The sequence below is a fragment of the Neolamprologus multifasciatus genome, chromosome 7, assembly GCF_963576455.1.
Source record: "Neolamprologus multifasciatus chromosome 7, fNeoMul1.2, whole genome shotgun sequence".
Classification (NCBI taxonomy): Eukaryota; Metazoa; Chordata; class Actinopteri; order Cichliformes; family Cichlidae; genus Neolamprologus; species Neolamprologus multifasciatus.
Genome location: NC_140445.1, coordinates 19,755,464 through 19,780,769, shown reverse-complemented (window position 1 = coordinate 19,780,769; position 25,306 = coordinate 19,755,464). Strand labels below are relative to the sequence as shown.

At 40.5% G+C, this 25,306-nt stretch overlaps 1 protein-coding gene across 1 annotated transcript in view; it reads right to left on the bottom strand.

Moving 5' to 3' along the window:
* Positions 1–21,276, bottom strand: part of hcn1 (hyperpolarization activated cyclic nucleotide-gated potassium channel 1) — a 70,343-nt gene extending 49,067 nt beyond the window's left edge. The window contains exons 1-2 of the mRNA XM_085165589.1: positions 20,620–21,276; positions 14,099–14,522 (exon numbers count right to left, since the gene is read on the bottom strand). Coding sequence (XP_085021715.1) covers positions 14,099–14,522; positions 20,620–20,975 — 780 coding nt within the window. The 5' untranslated portion in view covers positions 20,976–21,276. The remainder of the gene's footprint in view (positions 1–14,098; positions 14,523–20,619) is intronic.
* Positions 21,277–25,306: the final 4,030 nt, after the last annotated feature.

Here is a 25,306-nt window from a genome sequence, read left to right as displayed (position 1 = left end):
GCTTTTGCGAATAAAAAAATTTGTTGTTGCCCAGTAACCGCACTAACTGAGCAGCTTTGGTAACCAACTGGTTGCCAAGAGGTTGCGCATGCAGCTCAACCTGTGAGTGATCATGTTTTCATAGTGTTGCCCGATGGGAGGCAAGCTGACTGCAGTCACTATTAAACAAGTTGGACAACGTTTGCAAAAAACTGGCGTCTAATTTCTGAACGTGGCCAGAGTCAATCTGTGCTGACGAGGAAACCGTGTCTGTGACACATATCTTCACAATAGAAGACTCAACTCAGCTGGTTGCCAACTAGTCATTTTGCAGATAAATTGCAGTTCTATTTAGAAACTAGACGTAATTCAGTTGCTGGTACAACGTCACTTTGAAGTCACCAAGTGACTGCAGATGATCATGGAGCTGGTCCCCATGTTTGAAACAACCACAAGAAGCACAAGTTGATAGCACGCGGTCACACTTGGTCATAGCACCGTCTCCAACCAGTGTTTTTCAGTGTGTAACTATAGCATTACATACCAGGCATCTCATCTTTCACTGTGACCCTGGATATGTCACTAAGATACTTCCTACATGCACAGCTACAACACTACCAACCAGTACTCAAAGTATTCTACTGTATTCCTTACACCGATCACTTGCGCCTCTGTTACAGTATTCCAGTATAAAAACAAACCCATACATTAATTGCAAACCAAGAAACTGGAGCTAACATGGGTGTTTTTCAACAGCCACCGTGATCTTTTTCTGTTCTTAAGTAGCGTTTATGTCCGAACATATGAAAAAAGCAAGTGAAAATGAAACAAAACAACGAGTGACAATAAAAACGTAACTGTGGGACTTTGTTGCCCTTATAGAAACACTGGAAACACTGTAGTATGGCTTACAGCACATGAAGTGCGTTAGGCTGCAGAAACAATCAACCAGCATAGTTCATTTGGAGGATTCTTGATGTGTCATGTGACAACTTTCTGTACTGTGCGCACACTGCAGAGGGAAACTAGTCTCCATGAGGGGATATCCCATGGGAATGGACAGAAGATCAAAGCTGCTTTCGCTGACAGCTTTTTTCTACTCAAAACTCTAGAGAGGGGTAACAGAAATCAGAACTTCTTTTTTGCTAAATACTGAATACGATGTGTTTTCAAAAACAAAATTATGATAAAAATAAGCCACAGTTGTTGGGATAAAAAGCTTGCTCTATTTCACTGCTCTGTTGCTGCTGTAACTATTATAAGAAGAGTATGGTGTTTAAGGTGGTTGGAAGTATTAATTACTATAAATTATAACCAGAAACAGTTGGTAGTTTGAAAATAATGCACACGTGATTCTGTTTCCTGTCGCTTTCAGTCTTGCCGTCTTTACTGTGCAGACATGTCCGTTCATATCTTATATCAAATAAAAGGCTGAACTGAGAGACGGCCTGGCAGCAACAGTAAGAGATGAAAAGAGTCAGACAGAGTATGCAATAAGCAGAAGTAATCCCGACGGAGCAGTATAAAATATTTTGAACATCGTGCACAGCTTACAATGACACCACGATACAAAGTGACCTGTAAAATCAGCCAGCAGTTGTTGGTAAAGGCAGAGGAATCTAACCTTGGTGAAATAAACGTTCAAGAGATGTTGACGTACAGTATGAAATACAGATACATTTATTATGGATATTCCAGATTCAACATGTATGGTCATCCCCATTTTGAGTGTGTCTTATACCCCAGTGAGATAAGCGAGCTTGTGCACTATCAGCACCCAGACAGGCTGTCCTTGAGCCTCTGGAGGAGCAAAATGAAGGACACCAAACAGAAGACGCAAAGGTCATCATGCTCCAAAATGCTCGTCTGGGCCTGAATCTATCAGGCATTCCTTAAATTGCGACAACCAAAAAGGTCATTCAGCTACAAAATAGCCATAACAGAAAGTATATAATATTACAATTCACACAAAAGTAGATTTTATTACAACACTTGGAAAACTAACACCAACACACGCCGCTGTTAAGTATACGGTTGGGCCCATATTGTGCCTTTTAACTAATATTCATCTGTGGTATTGCAGTAATTGCAGCACATTATTAGTTTTACACATTAAAAAATGTTACAGATCTGAAATCCTGAAAGCAAAACATTTGCAGTGTGTCTTTTTTTCCTGTTTCCATCCCTGCAATCCCAACTGCACACAGTGTCCCTCATTGGATCTGGTTCTGCCAGAGTTCTTCCTGTTAAAAGGGAGATTTTCCTTCCCAATGTCGCCAATTACTTGTTCAGAATGCGTTGTCGATAGTTGTGGTTTTTCTCTGTCTTTCTCTTTACCTTACACTATAAAGCACCTTGAGGTGACTGTTTTTTTAATTTGGTGCTCTATAAATAAAACTGAATTAAATTTTCAGTGTGATGGTTCATTATTTTGATTCAGTTTTCTGCCCTATTTCCAACACATCTAACTTCACTAGGCCCCCTCTCCCTCCTGCAGTTCTGTTTATGAGCTGCACAAATTCAATATTTGATACTGCAGGAATAGGGATGGCTATCGAAACCCGGTTCTTGTTCCCACAGTTTCAATTCCTTGGAATTGTTTGCCATTTTTGCAAACGATTCCCTTATCGATTCCAGTCGCCCCGAATGACGTCACCATGTTGCAGAGCGTCATTTACCTGGCAGGAAACATGGCGGCTCAAACGCTCAAAAGTTTGGTTATACTTTACAAAAACGGATGACAACAGGGCAACTTGCAAAGTAGATATTTCATTTAAGGGAGGAAACACTATGAATATGCAAAAGCATTTGCTCACAAAACACTCGATAACCTTAAATGAATGTTTTTAATTTGCCACAGCAGATGCCCCCGATTTTCGGTAAGTGAATGTGTTTAATTGTAGGCAGGGAGATTACTGGATATTCTTGTGTAATTGCTACAGAATAATTGATGTTATACTTTGTTATTGCTACAGAAGAATATTTATTTTATTGTTTTACATTTACAATTTTTTTTTCCTGGGGACCCTGTGACACCCCATCGAAGAGCCGTAGGCTGTGGATCTCTTAAGATCTCACTGTTGGGTTTGTAAGGCCATGTTACTCTTAAATTTCAATCTTGTTCAAAGAGAAGATATAGAACAAAGTTCTAAGCTAAACGACCTTAGTGTTCTCCTTTTTTAAAAAGAATCGATAAGAGAATCGATAAAGAATCGAATCGTTAAACAGAATCGAAAATGGAATCGGAATCGTGAAAATCGTATCAATACCCATCCATATGCAGGAATGACACCTTATGTATTTTTTATTTACAGAACCCATATGTTGAAATCACATATTTGCCATAATCCCTCTGTTTTTATATGTATGCTGTTAAATATGTTATATATGTTATGTATGTTGCAGCATATTGTATTTTAAACCTCTGACTGATTCAATGAATCTTAGCTCTGCCACAGAGCACTATACATTTCTGTCTGCTTTCAAATCATTGAGCCTGACAATTAACTCTGTACTCTAAACCATATGGTCTAGCAATTTACTGGAAACAGTCTACTACAGTTAACAAGACCAACTAACAACAGAAGGAGTAATGAGAGACTTGGCAAAGGGGAAATTGGTTAAATCTGCAGGGAACAAGGAGGAAAACGTTCTTTCGAGCGGTGCAATCTGGGATTTTCCACCCTATGGGCCAAGAGCGAGCTTCCCTCTGTGAGCTGAGCAAGAACACAGTTCAAGGCACATTACATTCAACGTCAGAGCTTTGTCTTAAAACAGAGAGGACAAGAACACAGACAGCATGGAGGGGGAAGAAGCACTGTCCTTCATTTTTGTTTGCTTGACAAAATTGGACTGGAGGAGTCCATTAGGCTATTGTGTGGGACTTGACTTGCTTGTTTGTGTGTGTATTTGTGTGTGAGAAAATGGGAAGAAAGAGACGAAGCTAAGAAGATCCCTGTCTGTGCAAGGGAAGATCATTTAACGTGTTTAATGTATGAAGGGCTCAAGCTCTCATTTAAGCGAGTAGAAGGCCCTCTGCACACAAAATATGAAACGTGTGACAGGCACATTGTCACACATGAAAACACGTGACAGAGCTCTTTTGCAGCCTGCAGCCTGCAGCCTGCAGCCTGCGACTCCCACACACAACACAAAACAAGTCTGCTTCGCCTCCAGAAACCTAGCATGCTCTGCAATACAAGGTGGAGTTCACTTGTGTGTTTATGCCAGTGACCAAAAAAATGTGTGGATCCTTCAATAGCAAAACACCCATCCACATTCTATGGAAGACGGTTTGATTTGGATAGCCCAAATAAGCATGTGAAAACACTGTAGCAAGAATTCATAGAAGACTGAGAAGAGTGTTCTCTGGCTAAATGGTTAGCAACACTGGACAGAAAATATGCACATGGTTTAGAGTCGTATCCAATATTGTTTGTTCAAGCACTTAATTTAGCTAGCTTTATTATAACCAGACTTGGAAATTGTATGGCCCCGAGCTACATCTGGTCCATTTGGTTATCCCTAACCGGCCTGCATGAGGTCAATGGCAATTAAACATAAATAAGTGTAGTTTTCTCATTTCAGCCAGCAAACCCTCTTTGATAACTCCTCCTCACAGAATGGGTTACTATTTGGGTTATTTCAAAGGGAAATGCTCTTTTTTTAATCAATTATAAAAGCAGGTTTGTGCAAGCAGATGCAGCTTCACTGTATTTGAATTAGCACAAACTTTGATGATATATCTCGGTTTGCTAACCGTGAAGGTTGTTAGTCATTTAATGCAGAATGCAGAAGTTTTTAATAAGATATAGACTGAAGTCTGAGATAAAGCAGTGTGCTTAGTTTGTGGATGACAATTGAAATCACTCTTGGGACTAAACATGCAGAGCAGAGTTAAAACTTGGCTAATGCAGAGCAAGAACGTACAGTTAAACCTTTACTAGCAAAGCTGCAACAAGGACTTTTTACCAAGTTTCACACATCCAGGGACGCAGCAGTCAAGACCAGCTGGGTGATTTCCCATAACAACAATAAGCAGTAAGCATTTCACTGATGGGGAGTTTTCCAAAGTATAATGCGCTAACATACCCCGCAAAAAAAGAAGCATTTGAGAACCTGTCCCTCTCCAGGCGTATCATAACAACGTGGCTCTAGGATATCAGTCTCTTTTTAAAAATGTTTTAAAAAATTCTTGATTTTATTTGAAAAGGGACCGTGTACAATATTAACATAAATGTTGCCATGACATTGTACCAGCGTTAGCTTAAAGCTAATTTGCATCTGCAGTCACTTGGCAGGTTATGTGCACAATATCACAAAAAAGTCACCCGAAAAGTAAATTGCATAACACACAAAGTGTTCAGAAGTCTGTGAGTCTTTCAGGAGTTACATCAGTTTGGATTTTATGGATTCTCTTGGGTGAAAGTCAATAAAATAAAGCATTGTGGAAGGTACCAAGCCATTTAAAAATCTTAAACACCAAACACACATTGGAAAACAATTTAAAATCCTTCAGCTTCAATTTTAACTTTTTCTACTTGGCTCTGGATGAGATCTGGGGTTTCCATGACAGCTCAGTGACTCCTCTTTGTACGTGGGATAACCAAAGCGTTTATTAAGGAGCTGGAAGCAATGCATGCCGTGAAAGAGACTGCGAGAGGGAGTTCATGGAGTTAACAGCATGTTTGCTGTGGCTAGTGATAAAATGTTGGCGCACTTGCTCCGCTGATTTCACATTTCAATCACTTAAATGTAGCATCTTCTCTTACCAGTGGCAGTTTATAAAGAGATAAAATTGATATTGAGCAGAACTGAATTAATCTCACTGGTACCTTACTCCACAGTCTAAGTTTCGCAAATGAGTTACCCACCCCTCATAAACACAGCATTTGGATTTACAGGATGTAGCTATTTCATGTTTATGTTGCCTTTCTTCATTTGCATTAATGCTGCAAATGCTTTATGGTCTATGTTTTTAATTCAATTCATAAAAACAATAGCACTGCCATTTTTATGTAATTAGTCATCAATTTAGTCAAAGTCTGCAGAATCCATCAGCAACATGACTTTATTCTGACCATGGAAAATGCATAACAGAAGATTGAGCTAAAAGAGCCACCGTTAAGAAAAGAGAAAGCATTAAAGCATATGTTTCAAGAGGCCGAACCCTAGATCCAAGCAGTCCCTAGACTCTCATGTAACAATATCCTAATGCAGACTTGAAATGTCCAGTCAAAATGTCATGGTGCAGTCACAGTGGGCATCAGTTTTATCAAAGCTGCAATACGCGAATCTTCTGTTTTCAAATGTCTGTTAAGCTAATGCATTCATCAATATCTTCAGGGGCCTGATCAACCAGCCTCACAGCATATCTCCTCCTTCACTTCACACACAAGCTGTTTCTTGGCTGCTGGCTCAGTTTGATAAATGGCGTGCACAGAAAACTATGATGCACCATATAAAGTATGGTGTTAAAGTCTTCCTGTCCTGCAGTGTCCTCGACCTAACCTATAAGCAAGAGCAGAGTGTTTTTGTGCTTTGAAAATCATTACCCCCTGTTCATCTTGGGACATTAAATATAAACAACCAGCTGTGCAGCCTTGGCAATGTTTGCTTCTTGAGTTAGCCCAACAGAAAATCTGGGCTAGCTCACACCTGCGCCACAGTTGGAACATGTTCACGCTTCAACTTCTGCCGCCTCAACTTTCAGTGGTGCTGTTACTTTTAAAGCTTTAATACTGTTAAATTCATCTCTATAAACAAATACTATTGCGCACGTTTTCCTATTTTTTATTTGCAGCAATCCTCTCCATGCTATTGGTTCATCAGCATTATTAGTATTATAAAAATACTGTACACTGTAGCACAGCATCCATACATCAAAATACTTCACAGGTATGATATACACATATAAAAATGAACACATTTGGTAGATATGACACGATCTCACAACAATTCCCAGACTCTCACATCCCATCAAGCACTTGTACATCGTCATCAGCCAGTGCCTTTGCTCTTTCACAGAGGAGAGAACCGCAGCTGTCCCTCACCACTATTGCCTGTGCGTCCTGTAACTAAGAGGGTCTAATGAGGATACGCTCCTTTTAATTTTCCTCCAGTAAACACTGTGATAAAAGGATTGTATATCTTCTTTATAGATTCATGTTGTCTTTATTTAAGATAGTTGCTGACAAACTGGCAGACGATGTATCTTATCAGAAGTACTAAAAAACACATTACTGCATCCAGTTTAATTTCTCGTTCACCTTGCATAATCGTTCATCTGTAACTACAGAAAAAAACAGGTTCAGTACAATAATTGTTGTATATAGCATTTGTATTCTATTTTTATCCTATTGTATATATTATTTTATTTTATGCTATTCTATTGTGTACAGTCGTTTACAGTATCTTATCCTTATTGTATTCCAGTGTTCTCTCATTTTTGCTATATAACTTTGCACTGTCCACTTTCTGCTGTGACAAAACAAATTTCCCACATGTAATAAAGGTTATCTTATCTTATCTTATAAACAAGCGAACAAAGTATTAGAATTGAAAGCTATAACCCCCACCCTACCGCCCCACCCCCAGTGATTTCCTCTATTTGTTTCCTCTCTTTTTCTCTTTATGATCTCTCTTTTAACCTCACAAATGAGTCAGCACTTTATGATTCAGCACACTTTCAGTGTGTGTGCATGCAATTATGCACCTGTGTCCCTGCATGACACCAGGGCAGAGACCTTAAGGCACCGAATACTTGGCATTGCCTATTCTGAAACAGGTGAATCGGGTCCATGGGACTCTGCAAACACAGTCCCACTAATCTGCTTTGGCACCAAACTATTTGTTGCTATCGTGGCAGACTACAGTACACAATGGCTCACAGAACACTACGGCCTTTTTCACCTTACTGTTTCAGTACCTCGTGTCAGTTTCTATTCATCACTAAGAAGGTTATATCTTAATTTTCAGTGCCTGTAGCCCTTAGTTCAATATTCAGCTGTTTATAAAGAATCCTTTATCTAGCAAAGATGCCTGTTTTCTGACTTAATACTTGGCATGGCTGTTTGTTTGTGAGCCTGTGTTTAATTTACTGTGCATTACTTGAAGTGAGCTACAGACAGAGGTCCGATGATCTGCTCTGGCTTTAATTTAGCATACAGATCAAACTGAAACATAAGCCACTGATGTAAACACAAACTGACAAACATCAGTGCGTTCACATATTTTGTCTGACGATGGCAGGGTATAAAAGGGTATGCTGTCAGACTGTCATACAAATAGCATGGGATATTTCAGTGGAGACCAAATATAGCCAGGGAAATGTAGTTAAAGCCTCTTCTTCAGTGAACTGGATACTCGGGTCAGTTGGCTCACATTTTCTCCCATTTCAGATCAATTTACCGACAGTGAATTAAGCACCTTTGCTTAGGACGACATCTCTATCCCTACAGGCAGATTCTAATTAATCAGATCACTTGCATCACTTCCTGCAGTCATCTGTAGCAGATACTACTGTTTTTGTTTTTAAAGTATGCAACTAAAAAGCCTGAACCAGCAGTGTTTGCAGATGAAGTGCATTATTAATAATACCAGGTTAAATGTTTTTAGAAGGCAAATAAAAGGACAATTTGACTTATTCAGAAACACGGATACTCACAGAAACAGGTTGTACTATTAGTCTGTGACTACAGTGACGACAAAGTGAAGGTGCACATGGGAGCTGACGCTTCCTACAAGCAGCTGGTTACTGTCTCAGCACTTGGACGCCATCAGCCAACAGATCAAAGTAACAGAAGAGGAGAGGGAGAGGCTTGAAGGCAGCTCAGGGCAGCAAAGTCAACGCTGGTCATGACATATGTGGATGCTCAGCACACACGAAGAAAAGCTGGTGTCAACAGCAGCAATCCAGATGCATTACTAGCAAGTACTGAAAACATACATACTACTATATAGACGCCACTGTACCGTACATCACGACCCATCCTTTACTTATCCAGGTAAAAAGTATCACTGAGATTAAAATCTCTTTTCCAAGAGAGACCTGGAGAGACCAAAGAGGGCAGCAAAAGGTACGACAAATACAACACATACAAGTTGGGGGGTTTGTGCTAAAACTGAAGCATATTGAACCACAGATGTAATGGTTATTTAATATCTTAGGTCACATAACAGCAACGGGAGTAGTGGCAGTTCTGTTTTCATAATGCGACCAACAACAGTTTTTTATTCTATTTTAAATGTACAATAAACAATAAATATTGTATGACAGATGTTTGGGGTTGTTTTTGTGTTTGTTTTTGTTTATGTCTGGTACCCTCAAAAAGGGTACACTTTCCCTTGGGGGATGGTATGTTGCCACAAGCCCAACCTGAGCCCTCCTGCTTGAGCTGGGATCTGGCGGGAGGCCTGGTGACTGTGATAAGCCAGATGTGGCACTGGGAGCTCTGGGGATTTTCTACAGCAGTTTAAAAATGTTATCCTTTTAGTCTCCTTTTGCATTTTCATTAAATAAAACAAACTAAAACCAGCATTGAATAGGATAGTATATAAATCATTTCCCTGTAATGCACGTCATTAAGATCTGCCTGACATTAGCACATATCCAAAGGTGCCAACATTCTGAGAGAGCAAAAAACAAAAAAAAACACTACTGTGACTTTAAGGTCATTGGGATAATTAGCTCTGTGTCTGTGAGGGCATGAAATAATAAGAGAAACATTAGAGAAGCAGGGTTAGAAATGAATAGGAGCAGGGGGCAAAATGCCCTTGAAAGTTAAAACAAAAAAAAAATCATGTGAAATTAGGTGTAAAATAACCAGATAACTCTTCTCATTATTTTTCTCAGTTGTTAAATTGTTAATAATTACACATAATTCCCTAATGAGGCACTATAGTTGAGAGGTAAGCTAGATGACTTTTTGTTTTCCCAATCCTCTGTTTATGGGAAATAATGAGCTGTAGGATTTCTTAACATCATGAATGGCACAGTGCTGAATCAACCAATCACGTGGCAGCGCCTCAGTGCATTTAGGCACGTGGAGAAAAGAAGAGCAGAAAGTTACATTTTTAGCTCTGCACTTTTTAGCACTTATGTGCAGAGATGGGCAGTAACGCGTTACTGTAATCCGATTGCTTTTTACAAGTAACAAGTAAAGTAAGGGATTAATATTGCAAAAAAAGTAATTCGATTACTGTTACTTTCCAGTAAGCATGCCGCGTTACTGCGTTACTAAACCGTGATTTTATGAGAGTGTCTCATGACAAGGACGTACGAGCGCGCAACGTCCGTGACTGCAACAGACGTGTGTATATCAACAATGGATAATATGGAGTGCAGGAGAGAGTACGACCACGCAGCATTTAAAGCTTGGAAGCACTGATATTACTTTGAGTTTGATTGCGTAGAAAGTGACAAAAGCATTCGCGTCCACTGTACCCTCTGCGTGGGTAGAAAACTTCTTTCTACAGCTAAAAATTAATCTTCAAATCTTAGCAAGCACCGAGCACGCTGCCGCAGGAATGTAACAAAGTAATAAATTAACTAATTAATTTTGAAAATAAGTAATCAGTAAAGTAATGGGATTACTTTCTTAGAAAAGTAATTAGTAATTAGTAACTAATTCCTATTTTCAAGTAACTTGACCAACACTGCTGATGTGAATGTATGAAAGATCAGTAGTTACTTTCACATGTGTAAAAAGTGCACAAGCTTCCCCTTGGTTGGTCCCCACTCAGATTGTTTGAGCCCACAGAATTTGCTGCTCTACGTGACCTTCACACTGTACACTGCAATTTCCCTAAGTACTGCACATTGTAATAATTATGTTTGCACACGCACATGATGAATGATTTAGAAAACACACAGAGAACCAGACAACTGGATACAGTACAAACAGCAACATGCACTCTTGTACAAGTAGACGTCTTTTCAGCTACCAAGTCTTAATATCTGTTGCCATAAAACACTAGTAATGGTATTTTTTTTTACTGCATATATTTTCTTCCATCTTTATTACATTTACAAAATTGGCACAGGCAGAGTCATCGAAGTGGAGTTTATAATGTCTTTCTAATGACTGGCAGTTGCGCGAGTTGTTAAATAAGGCACGTCAGGTCCTGACAGTTCAACTGTTTTACTGCAACCATAATACCCGATATCCACTCCCCACCAAAACTGCCTGTATCAGGATCCTTCTTGCCACAAGCACTTTTAATAAAGGAAAGTGGAGTATTTACTGACAAATTACACAGCTAAATCATTCAGACATACCTGCAGGTGACTCCAAAGACTCATTTTTTATATATTAGATACAGTTTCAGTATCGATCATGCTAAATGGGAAAATTCTGCTCTGAACTAAAAATTAAGATTTTAGGAGGGTAACAACCCTAAAGAATATGAATAGGTTTTCTCTGATAGAGACCGTTGACGAGGACATTAGCAGTGATGGAAAAGTGAAAAAAGACTGAATGGCCAGCCAGCACTGGTGAAATAACAGCCTCCTTTACTCCACAGATGGAGGGAGAAGATGGTGACAGAGTGAAGAGGGCGGGAGGGAGCAAACACCAGATGAAGGAATGACGGATGGACACAGTTTGGAGGATGACTTATTGTAGAAACTGACTGAATAACTAGTTGGGTCCATCCCACGGCTGATGTAATGAACGTTCACAGCTTGAAAATCTTTGAAATGGCAGGAGACTACATTCGTCCCTCCATTAAAGCTCTAATCCTGCATCCCACACCTAACATGTTACGACAGCTTGGAATGTTTCCACCGAGTGCCTTTTCTTCCCCTCTCGCATCTCCAGTGGATGTGTCTGTTTCACCGTTGTTTTATTATTCGTTGTGCTCGTTTAATATGGTTACAACGAAATAAGTAAATTGATGCAAGCTTCATATACTAAACTATCTTCTTAAGTGCGCAGGGGTTGGACATGTCTTAAAGAAAGACAACATGCCAAAGGAGGACATGCCGTGCGAGGGAGAGGGTGAGAAAAGGCATGCAACTGGGGGGAAGGGGGCGAACCAGAGGGAAAGAAGGAGCCACGGAGTTTGATAAGCAGCGAAATGATCGGAGGCAAAGACGAATGACGTGAGAGAGATGAACTGAGAGTAGCGCAGGCCTGTAAGCTGTGCTGTTGCAGCAAGGCATTATGACACATCCCTGTGTACTTTGTACTGCACTGGCTGCCTGCATCCTCACTGCAGATTCTCATTAACCTTGCAGCACTGAATATTTGTGCTTCTGTCCTGGTCCAACGTTGTCTCATCCTCCCAATGTATACAAGTCTGCAAACTATGCTGAACCTCACAATCAGCTTACCACATAGTGTATATACCAAGATAATAACACCAAGCAACCACCATCTATAGTGCGCTCACTTTCAGAGTGTGTTGTGTGACGTATGCGTGCTCATATGTGTGTGTGAGAATCCTGAACCAGAGACCATATTCAGCAAAGCTTTAATAATGCTTTACTGAAGCATGAATAATGGTTTTGTTGTTCAAATGCCACATTACACAGTAAGAATAATAAAAAATGTTTAAAGCACACACTGACAGAAAGCTATAAGCTACCATAAACACTGTAAAAGTCAGCTGCCTCACTGGTACTTAAGCAGAAAGATGATCTTTTTCTGTATTATAAAAGTTCACTGATCCGTAGTATGGGTACCAGGAATCAGGCACAGTTCTGACTGGGGCTTATGTTTACACGGGCACAACAGCAGCTTTTATATAAAAGCCAGATGTGGCCACCGTGATGTCATCGATTGGTTTATAGCAGGGGTGTAAAATATATAGCCCGCGGGCCAGAATTGGACGCGCAAAGACTCTAATCCGGCCCACTGGACAGCTTTGGAAATGTGAAGGGCAGGATCAATTTTGGACTGTATTCATTCATTAGTTTTACAGCTTTCCCTCAGATAAAGGCCTCCCCCATGGATATAGATACTACACCAAAGTAATTAATAACACAAAAGTTCCTGTTTTTTCACTTTCTTATATACAATATTGTATAATAAAGATGGGCTGAAGCTAGCACATGAGACACTAGATTAATTAAGAATGTGCTTACTGAACTGTTAAATGACACATGAACAAGCAGCGTCATATGCTCTCTACAACCTTCCCGTATACCTTCATACAAATTTACTCCACTTTTCAAACCTGGAGGCTGCATCCATCTTTTACATACAGTCCATGCACATAGCACATTACGCCTTGTTGCACTCCTCTTGCTGCTGATATATTTTTAAAACACTCCGTGCATATCAAACAATCTAAAACAGCATGGCTAACAGCACGTGTAACAATAAGGGAGGAACGTGTCCCTGACGCTTTGCTGCAAGGACATTTAAAATAAGAGGGAGTCAAGCTGATGAAAAATGACAGCGTTATGTTCACCTATTTACATTTTAACTACGAAATCGTGCACACAGTAATGACTTTGGCCGTGATATCTAAACTGGATCGACTAGCTGAAATGATAGGGTCACGATGACGTGTAGTTACTTAGTCCTTAGGAGAAGGATGAGAACACTGGATTCAGGTTGGAAAAAGTCTGAGACGTGCAGTGACTCAATAGTGGGCAAGTAATGCATCACTCTCTGTTATATCCTTTGGGTATAACCTTGTGATATTTACACAAAATCCACTACAGTTAAACTATTAAGAAGGTTGCTCACTATGCCTCAGATTCATCTTTTTACACTGGAGACCACTGGAATGGTAAACTGTTAAATGTGTTCCCAAAACGTTGATTTTGTTCATCTGGACGTAGTGATTTCAGTGGCGAAACATTTCATCACTCATCTCCAGTCTTCTCCAGTCTCTGGTCACGCTTTACTGCTGAAAACGCTATGTCCAGATGAACAGAATCAGCTGTTTGGGATTTCATTACCTGGTTGACGTGCAGTATTTCTCTCCTAATAAAAGCATCTGCTCTGATTTCAGATTTCAAATTAATTTCACACATCAGTGAACTGAAACTGATTACACTAGTTACCTACAGATAAGTAGGTAACTCCCAAGCGAGGACCCCACCCAATCGCAGTAAGAGACCGCACAACTTTGTTAATTTATGTGACAAGGACAAATATATACGCACCTCCTCCCACTGATGTATGTATCTGATGAGTCGGGACAGTCTTAGCAGACGCAGAAGACTGAGGATCTTGGTGAAGCGGACAATTCGCAGGGCGCGGGCTGTTTTATATACCTCTGAGTCAAAGCCTTTCTCCACTATCAAAAATATATAATCCACTGGAATGGAGGAAAGGAAGTCCACGACGAACCAGCTCTTCAGGTAATTCATCTTGATGACTTTGGGATCTAGGATGATCTCTGAGCTCTCCTCATTGACGATCCCTGTTCTGAAGTTCATGACCAGGTCCACCAGGAAGATGGTGTCCGAAGCCACGTTGAAGACCAGCCAGGTGGTGGTAGTCTGCTCTGAGAAGAAGGTTATTCCCACAGGAATGATGATTAGATTCCCCATCATCATGATGAGCATTATCAAGTCCCAGTAGAACCTGTGGAAAAACCGAAACAAATGAGTAATGCAAGCGATAAAACATGCTGTAGCCACAAAACTGAAGTCCACAGGGGAAAAGAAATCATGCTTCTTTATTCTGCTGATATTGTTTATAGTTATAATTCTGTTTATCCCAGTGCATTGCATACGGTCAGAGGTGACTGTTCACTCTGTCACTGCATGTCTTATGAAAAGGTAGAACAATGCCAGAAAAGAGGAGCACTGCACAATGTTGATTTATAAAGCTCTGCTTAAAAAAATGCCCGATCACTCTGCTCTCTTCTGACATTTAAATGCGGTATTTACCGTGTCAGGTCACATGACTTTCTAATATTAGCTGGGCCTCTTATTCAATCTGAACTTGCTCAAATACTCTGCTGCCTACAAATAGGATAAGCTTCAAGAGCACGAAGCTACATCCCCTTCTTTTATTAGAACATTTAAAAGGTTACGTATCAGCGATAACTCAATTCACTCTGAGGGAAAGTGTGAAACGAGTTTCATTACAATAGCTATAACACCAGTTTGCTCCAACTTCATGTGGGAAGCAGAGAGGTAAGGGGATTATAAAAGTCAGTAGTAGCCACCTTCTGACATCAGTCACTGCCTATGAAACTCTTCACTGCAGCCTATCCAGTGCTTCAGCCTGCAAAGGTACACAGCCTGAAAGATCTTACATTGCCACTTCTGCTATCAGCAGATAACATGCAACATCTAAACAGCCGACAATATTAGATAATCTTTCAGCTCAGATCTGGAAAGGCTCATACATGCAAGCTTAAGATCTCGCTCCGAGAAGTATATACTTGAGTTCGTACCAAAACTCTCGGGCTCAAAGTTAATTACGATTCAAGGACATCCAGTAATGTACTGCTATCACTTACTATATGTATTCAGGGCCCTTTAGACTGAGACCCTCTCCATCCTTCCTGGCTGTGTTAATGTCCCTGCCCTCTGCATTTCGATGAACAGAGCCAGAAGTAATTCATCAGCACCCTGCTCTTTTCACAAAGTGTTCTCGGCCCTGAGTAAAGGCCAGACAACCATGAATGAAAATAGATGCTTTCAGCAATCCTATCTCACTCTAAAAACTCTCCACTGACGTTATCCCCACTCCGTGCCTGCCTGCCTCTGCTCTGCCTTGCTGACCATCACGTTGTTGTTGAAGGTAGAAATGAACTGGCTGGCCGGATGCCTGTCTGGCAGACTTGCCACCCAGTAATGGATCTGTTTCAATAAATTAAGCCGAGGCCTTGGCTTTATAAATACCCACAGATCACATGTCTGATAACTGTCTTCACTTCAACTAAACATTGAGGTGGCTGATAAGGTCCACAATAGGTATTTTTACCCCAGCAGATATTGAACTGCTGAGCTCGTTGAGTTCATGCTAAACCATGATGCAAACTGAGTCCTCTCAGGTCAGCACAATAACAACAAAGTTACGCAACAAGTACAATGCGCACTAGAACCGAGCTATAGCATTATGAGTAATAAGAGCGAATTTTAAAAAAGCATACAAAAGCTGTGCTTTTATACGCTCTTTAGCACATGTGTCATTGTATCAACCTTTCAATAAGCTGATGCTTATTGACCCGATATGTCATGTTGTGCGTGACTTTTTTTTTCTTGTAATTGTTTATATTTCAGTTTTAAAGAAGAGGCTGCCATGACTAATCCTTTTCAACTTTAATCTAAGGGGATCAAGGATTATATAATATCAATGAACACAAACATATTTATAGTTTAAAAAAATGAGAACAGTGGTAGAGCAAAAATAGTTAAATAATAGATAATACACAAAAACGTGAGTTCAAAATGTACAGTCTGTTAATTTGGAGATTAAAAAAACTAGTCCCTGTGAACTAAGATGTTTTATTTTCCTGCTTTCAGCAAACAGGTTTTAATATCAGAATTTAAGTTGAATCACTTTTTGAATTTGGATGTTTTCCACTCATGTTGACAGAGTTCCCACATCTCTAACATATTTCTATTTCTATTGTGACTTTTGTAGGTGGTATTTATACTGTACATGACCTCTAAGACACCCACATATCTGTTGAATTAAACATTGTGCTTCACTTCTCAAATAAAAGAAGCATTAAGCAAGCTTGAAATATTCGTCATCAGAAGAATCCAAGAAATCTGTCAAATGGAGTGAAACCCCAATGCTGCTACAGTTTACATGTAACTCATCACATACCAAAGTCAAAAACAACAGAGTATGTAACTTCAAAGGTACCATAGTCTAACTGCATTCTGCTTCTGTAATAAAGTACTCATTTTAAGTTAAGTTATCAGACTGAAATAATGAAAATACTAATTTGGAAGTTTAAATGCTAAAAACATTTTTTTATTTATGGTAACACCAATGCAGGTGTGCTCCTTTTGGTTTTACTGACCTAGTCACAGAGGCAGCTCTGATACTCCATTAAGCTTAAGCTTTTGGTCTAATGTGCCACTTCTAAGAAAGCACCGCAGCTAAACCAGTAACGCAGTGCAGTGCATTTAACTGTAACTGCAGCACCAACACTAGCAATGCATTCCAGCTAAAGTACTCTACTTCCACATTCACCCGGTGCTGTCGGAGTACAGCCTCCCCTTCCAGCCCATTTCAGCACTCAAGTCCCGTCCCAGCTATGGATTCACATCCAGATGAAATGTGTACTCTGCTAATGATCTTTTATCCCGAGTTTACAATCAATTTTTAAAAAAACTTGGTCTGAATGTTATAACACGCTGCTGTTGTGACTGTTTAAAATGGGAGACATTTCCCAAACACTGTAGTCTCTGCAGCAACGGAGAAACTGTGGCACTCTGGTCACTCTGCCAAATGTATTCACGCAGCATGAACTAGCAAAAAAGCGTATGCGATTTGAGTGTATTGCTGAAAAAATACTTTGAGACAATATGTTCCACTTATAACAAGAGCTGGAAGCTACAGAACCCCAAAGGGGGAAGCAGTGAGCCTCTAATAATCCAGCTGAGGCAGATTAATCACAAGAAAGTTAAAAAAAAATCTGCTTCGAATCAAGCCAGCACATTTTGTCTTGTAGGTTTCCTTCTTACAACAAGTGATCCATCATGATCAATGCCAGACCCACTCCTGCCAAGCAACACAATGAAGTCCACAGGATCCTACTCAGCACAACCAGTCTACAGTGTAGCAGGTACACCGTGCTACAGCATGGCACATCCTCAGACAGAGAGAAAAACAAAGACTTTGGGTTACAAAAAGGATGTCAAGAGTCATCTACGAATGTCGAGATGAGTAAAACAGAACATGTGGGAAAAGATTTGTTCAAGCTTGATTAAATACTCTAAACTAGCTTTACTCGCCTCTTTCTTCTTTTTAATAAGGCTGTTGTTATAGGAACAAATTAGGGGAAGTAAGGCTACACTGTAAAATTTCTGCCTCTAACCACTCAGCAGGTTTTAGAGTATAGAGGTTTTAGACTATCTGAAAGAAACACAGTTGACTCTACAATTCATTCTGTTAATTAAAAGAACTGCAACATGAGAATTTACTTTGAAAAGGCTTAAAACCTCCACAACGTCTTTGAACAACAGCATATGGAGCATGACAAAGCCACCTTTAGCAAAACCAGAGGTGCACAAGGCCGTGCACGGGCCCTCTCAAAAATCTATTAATAATGAATATTACTAACCTGCCATAAATCTTTAAGCAGCTACTGTGTACGAAGAATATGTTGAATATTGAGTTTCATCACTCGACAACGCAATATAAAGCCCGTGTGAATGCTTGGTGTCATTCATGGTCTGTACTTACGTAATGCTTTTCATTAAAGTTAGTGTTTTGTGTCTTTTGTTTTTGCTCACGTAACATTAAGATGAGAGTATATAACAGTAAAAGATTAATGAACAAGTGACGAAGACTTCTTAGCAAAAAGAAGAAAAAAATGAGAGAGGAAGATTTGCTTCCAAGAAATACTACATGGAGCCACGTGCAACAAAGAGGCAGCTTTGTCTCTTCCACCACAAACTGGGCACAAACTGGGATGAAAACCTCAAGGTAGCACTTCCAAGCCAGGAGGCGGTCTCAGCGGTCTAGAAGGCGGTCGTTTTATTGCACTGTCTGGAGGACAAGAGCGTCTTCTGAAAAACAGCCCTCTGGAAAATGTCATGAGGAAGTAACCTTAGGGGGCCTCTGCCAGCGTGAGTGAGACAAACATTTTCTAATACTGCAGAAAGAAGAAGGCCCAGTCTGCTTGAGCAATCACACATATGTTCTCATTACAGAGCCTTTTTTTTCCTGCTGATTTTCACTGTAATCCCCCACTGTATTTTTTTGAAATTCCTCAAATATAACAAATGCAGCCCATTCACTTTGGGTCCACTAATTAATCTCTTGACTCACTAACAGCTGTGGAACAGGTATCCATTTCACTGAACTGCTCTGGTCATACCCTTTGGCTATCTTTTGGAGGGGGTCAATCTTCTTACATAATTGAGTCTGTTAAGCTCGTTGACTGTTGTGTTGTGCTAATCCTTGCCTACCATCATTGTCCATCTGTGTCTGCAGAGGGGCAAACGCATACCAGTGTCTTTGTGTGGCTGAGGCTATGATAGCCTAGTTATCTTTATTCTTATGCATGGAAAGGGGGGGGGGGGGATCTTGCAAGGGGTGGGGCAGGAAGATTTATAGAGATTAGCGCTACCATGAGTACCATGTGGTAACTCATTAATCACAACAAATGTATGTAGCAAATAAGCCAGCAGGAAACTTATTTCCTGTGGACCTTTTTTTTTTAAATAAGAAATCACCTGCCATAAAAAAAAAAAAATCAGCAGCAAAAGAAAGCCTTGCAGAAAAAGGGAGCGCTGCATTTTTGCAGCCTGCTCTAAGTTCAGGACCATGGACAGCTCTAAGCTCAAGGCACTGGGAGCCGAAAGGGGGGGGGGGGGGGGGGGGGGACAACGTGCCCCGACACGTTACATGTTGCGACAACGGAAAACGGGGATGATTGTCACCACCAAGCTGTGCCAGGTGACACTGGTGCAGAGGCTGGACCAGATGAGATGCTTAATTGGTGAAGAGGTAAACTGTAAACACGCAGCTCGTGAGTGTGTGTGTGTGTGGGGGGGGGGGGGGGGGGGGGGTTGAGCCCGTACCGCCTTTACCTGGATTCATTTGTTTACTGTGTATGGAAATGTAAGCAAATTGGAGGCAGCTGGTCTGAAACTCAAACTCTCTGCTGCACTAAAGCCAGAGAGCTGGTGCAGCTGAGAGGAAAAATAAATAAATTAGACAAACCAAAGACCAAATCCAAATGATCAACCACTATGACATTTAGTGGGTGCCGAGGAAGGAAGTGTGGCACGATCCTTCTGCGGTTCCTTTGAAACAAACACATTCCATCACATTTCCTCATTCAAGTCAGTTTTAAAAAATGCATGTAAAAACTCTCTGATAAGACTCGAAGATCAGATTTTTTTTGTTACTAATTAATTCAAAACACGGCCATCTTCTCCTTAATCGTCTCCCTGCACGATTTTCCGCATTCTGTGCATTTTTTCCCTTTATGCACGCAGGCCCATCGGCTCACATCCGCCTACAAAGAAATGTTTACAACCGCCGATGGTGCAATGGCATTGTCACGTTGTGTCCAGGTACGGTCGCCCCTATACGAGCAGGGAATGTGTCGCAATGAGAAGCTGCCACTGCGCCGCTGGTGTGAAGCAGTCAGGAGGGCTGAGCTCTGTGTGTGTTCTCCAATCATGACATTCACCATCCTTTATCCAAGGACGTTTCACTAATACACCTTTAGCCTTAATGCGTCCCCCCCTTTTCTCTTATAATAATAATAACACTAAAAATGCCGCAATGAAACACACACACACACACAATCACTGAGCACATTTTGACAGAAGCCCCCCTCCCCTCCCCTACAGCAGAAGCCTGATTGCCTAAATACAGAGGTAGATTAGCGTATGCGCTTTGGGCCAGGTTGTGTGTGAGAGAGTGGCGATAACAAGTGGAGGCTATAGCTTGCAGACCTTAGGGTGACAGTGAGGGTGGATAAAATAAAGGGGAGGGGGAGGGGGTTTGAGCAGGTGTCTATTCCAGCCCTTACCTAAAATCGCTATATGGATGAATGATCCAGTATCCGGCCGTCTGAACCCTTTCTTGCTCTTTCTCCACAGCTTTCTGGCTGCCGAACATACGCAAGGAGAACTTATTGACTCCGGGCTGCATCATGGCCCCAAATTGCCTCTGCATAAAACCATATTGCCTGGACGCCCCCTCCAGATCATCAAAACCAACCATGGTCTCTTCCCGCTCCCCCTTGAAGCCCACTGAGTTGCCATGGTCCTTCATGTTCTGGCTCCCCGTGTTATTTTTCTGTATCGAGTCTTGCCTCTGAAAAACATTATTCCCATCCGCCTTCTCCTCCTTGTTGCTGGAGAACGAATTCGATTTGTCTTCCATGGCGCTCTTAGTTTTCCCGTTTTCTGTTTTTGGGGTTTTTTTTCTTCTGTTTTCTCTCTGAGACTACGCGTTCCGTCTCCGACTCGAGAGAGAGAGGGGGGGCGAGAGGACGCGCCGCGAGCTCTCCTGTTTCTTTTGATGTCCTTCACACTGTTCGGCTCCTCTGCCTTCAACGCGAGTGCTGCAAACTGAGACAGAGTGGCCGAGAACCCGGTGGATCAGGTTTCTTGGGTTACCGCCATCTACCGACGGCCCCCGGCTTCTGCCGTCCAAAGCCTGTGCCTCATCTCACTTCGCACGACACTGCGGTTTAACTGGCACATGCTCTTGCACCTTATTTACATAATGTGGCTGACGATACCCCCCACCTCCGTCTCCAGTCCCCTCCTTTGCCAACAGTTTCACACACGGCAGGGGGAAGCCGCTGCTGTAGAAGAAAAAACACACGTATGACAAGTTAATGAGGGCTGGTTTTATTATTTTATTTCTTAATAAACCGATATAGATTAGGTGCTTCCGGTGGTTCGCCTGGCACCTGGTTTGCTTCCTGCTGAGAAGTTACAGTAGAAGCCAACTGGATGAAACAGATTGTAAAGTAGGTGCCACCGGCCACATTAAACTACAAGTTAAACATCTTGTGAATATCGCAGTTTTTAAGGTGTTGCAGATCTTGATCCAACATTTCCTGTAACTACCTGCTGCAGTTTGCTTTATTTAAAAACTTGACGTACAGGCTGCGTAGAAACCAGAGCTTTTATATGCACCACAAAGAGATGATCTGCTCTATGTAGGAGAATTCTGTAGTTAATTAGGTAACGTCTGAATTAATGAGCGCATTCTGACATATTGTGTAAATTAAGGGATGACCAACTGTTCCACTCATACTGTTTCCAAAAGGTGTTTTCTCTAATTATGCGAACTGTGGTTCGCTCTCCTAGAATTAGGTCTCTATCCACAATAAATCTCAAGGATTGCAGGTAAAGATGTGATGAGGAATAGACAAGAAAGAAGATGGACCAAAGAAAGGATGTGAGTACTGGAATTACATTGCAGTGGGAAAATAATAGAATAAAGTGCAGAAATAATTTTAGTGAAGGATGGTAAAGACTGGAGGCTGGAGACAGTAGATGGAGCAATACAGAAACTACAGAAGCAGCCAACCAATTAAAAGGAATTCTGATCAGCTAATCGTACTCTAATCGCAATTAGTTTTTTGTTTGTTTGTTTGTTTTTTACATCCAAATTTATGATACATTTCTTTATTATTTGCAAAGCAAGCTATCAAGTTTGGAAAATGTTCATGTTTTGTCACTTTTTCTGACATTGTTAAGACTGAATCATTAAATAAGTGATCAAAAGAATAATTGGGTTATTCATTAATAAAAGGAAATAGTGAGTAGTTGTGGTTTTATAGGTTGCTTGCTTGGGAGTGTGGATGAAGAGAAGCAGAAAGAGTGAGAGAGCACAGGGAGTGTCTTCCCCCTTAATGGCATAATTGCAGGACAGCCTGTCACACAAACCATCTGCCATGGAAACGCTATTTAGACATTACTGCTAAGAGTCAGGATATTTTGTGAAGGATGAAATTTTGCCTTATGCATGGGAAAATCTAGTGCTGTGATTTTCATGTCAGACTCACAGCATGAAATGAGATTTTCTTAATTTCCACACTATCAATAGGTCTAAGAATAAGAGATATTTTTAGAATAAACACACACATACAGATGGGCACACAAATACATCCATTTATTTGCATATTTATACTCAGGTACTGTGTACATATGTGTACGTGTGTGTGTCCATTTATGTACATTTTTGACCGGGTGCAGAACTGTTAGGAAAAAAAGGTACTCCTGTAAGTATAAGAATGACTGGTTATGAGACACTGGCCATTATACACTGGTCATGCTATAAATGCATTAAAGCTATTTTCACATGGCTCCAGTCCCCAATTGCATTGTTCACTATACCAGGATCATTAATTACCATGAACATAATATAAAACAGGCTTCTGATGGTATTAACTGGTAATACAGTTTTATTAGATTCATGGGAAATCATGGTTTAGGTTAAAGTTACTAAACTGCTACTGTTACTGTTCAGAAAGCCTATGGTCACATTAGAAGGTTATCAAGGCAGCGTGCCTCTGTGTTGCATTCAGTGTACGTTCTCTTGTCTTTCTATTTTTGGGGGGATGTTTTTTTGTTTTACTTTTAAATTTGTCTCCAGTATCTAACTGTAAATATTGTTTGGGGTTTTTTTGTTTGTTTGTTTTTTGGCCTGTACCTGTGTCTCATATCTCCAAGTTGTCTCCACTTCCATGATTACCCTGTGTGTACGAATAGTCCTTTCCATCTATTTTAATCTCCTTGTGTTCTTTACTTTCTCTGATTCTCTTTTCGGCTTTTGGTTTGTTCTTCCTACTCGGGATTCTCTCTTGGACTTGGCTTTAGATATAGTTTTCAACCTGCTGCTGCTCAGTCCTGCACTTGAGCATGTTAACCCAGTAGCCTAAACAAAGGCCCTGTTGACTACCCAAAATAATATAAATCAATTAAAGTACCTCTAACTTTGAAAAGCAAACTAGAAAAACTGGACTTATACATGAAGGTGCTTATATTAATAACCCAAAATACACACAGTGAGCACCTGTTCTCTGGGCAAACATGTCTTGTTGGAGCCAGAGGTCAGAGGAGAATGGTTGATTCAAGTCAATAAACAGGAAGAGCAGCTCTCTAAGAACAACACATCAAATCTTGAAGCAGATGGGCTACAGCAGCAGAACACCACTAAAGGGTCACCAATTCATACAAAAGAAGATTGGAAAAATGTTACTTGATTTAAGCAGTCTAAATTTCTAATAACATTCAGATGGTAGAGTCAGAATTTGGTGTAAACAACATGAATCCGTGGATCCATCCAGATTCAGGGTGCTCAAATTATGGTGCAGGCTATATTTTCTTGGCACTTTTTGGGTACCTTACCAAATGAGCATTCTTAAAACTCATTTAGCCTACCTGAGCATTGTTGCTGACCATGTCCATCTCTTTATGAACACTGTGTACCCATCTTCTGTTACTTTTGATTTGATTGGGTGTAATTAAGATTTTGAATGCAAAAATTTTCTTTTTTTTCAGTAGTTTTCAGTTACTTAGATAGCACTCTAACTAAGCTTTCTACAAGCACACAATACTTTGTGCTATGAGCCATTTTGGCACATAGACTAGAGGAGCCAGGGCTTGAACCAACAAACCTCCAAGTGACAGACCTCTTGCTCTACTGCCTGAGCCACTGCTGTCCAAGTAAGTGTGGTTGTCAGAAGCATTTTGTATCACCTAAAACTGTACTTTTTTACACAACGTGGCATTGTATGCCCAAGCTGAACCCACGTAGCCAGCCTTTTCCTGTCAATACAAAAAAACAAAACACAAAATCTCACAGCTGGCTGTGTATATCACTAGAGGACAATAGCTCAGATATTTTGCATGTTTGGTAGTGGATTATTATGCAATGATCCAAATGTTATCATAATTGAAACAGACATCCCTTAATTTTTTGTTCATTTTCTCTCTCAGCTGGGTTAGTGTTGGATTGGATTAGCTGGCATGCCAACTGTTTCTACTACACAACGCTTGTGTAACTACACAGTTAATGGGACAGGGAGGGGTACTGCTAGAGAAAAATGTTACATAAGATTTATGGCTTAAAGTAATACTGATATTGAACAAGTGGAAATCACAGATGGCACATTCCCATGTCAGAGAATAAATACAACACAAATAACTTTAGCGGGTTGAGACTGTGGATCACGGAGGAACACATTCATCTGGGAGTAAACCTTTGTTTGGGTTTGTCCAAACCTCATGATTAATTCACGGCGTCATCCTGCCTCCAAATCTGTCCGATAATTCAGCCAGAGGAGAATTGGTGAGCGGGGTAAAAACGAATTATTCAGAGATTTTATATGACTTTTCTTTACACATCTAATCATGTTTAGGTAAAAAAAAAAAAAAGTCACACATATTGAATATGAACAGATCAATAGTGAGATTTCCATCCTCGTATGGAAATGTGTTTTAAACACTTTACCATACAGTATGTTGCAGTTTAAGCTGCGAGTTTAATCTGATCCTAGTGGGATCTAATCCAGCTTTATAATATTATGATGAATAGCCAGAGAATTGTGTACTTAATATCCTGCTTCCTGCATTGTAAAATGTGTTTGTGATTCTTCTGATTGTCTCAGCGGCCTTTTTGAAATTGCATTGTGCGTCTAAGATTACATCCAGTTTCACACTGATAGATATGAAACCTTACATACCCCTGCACTG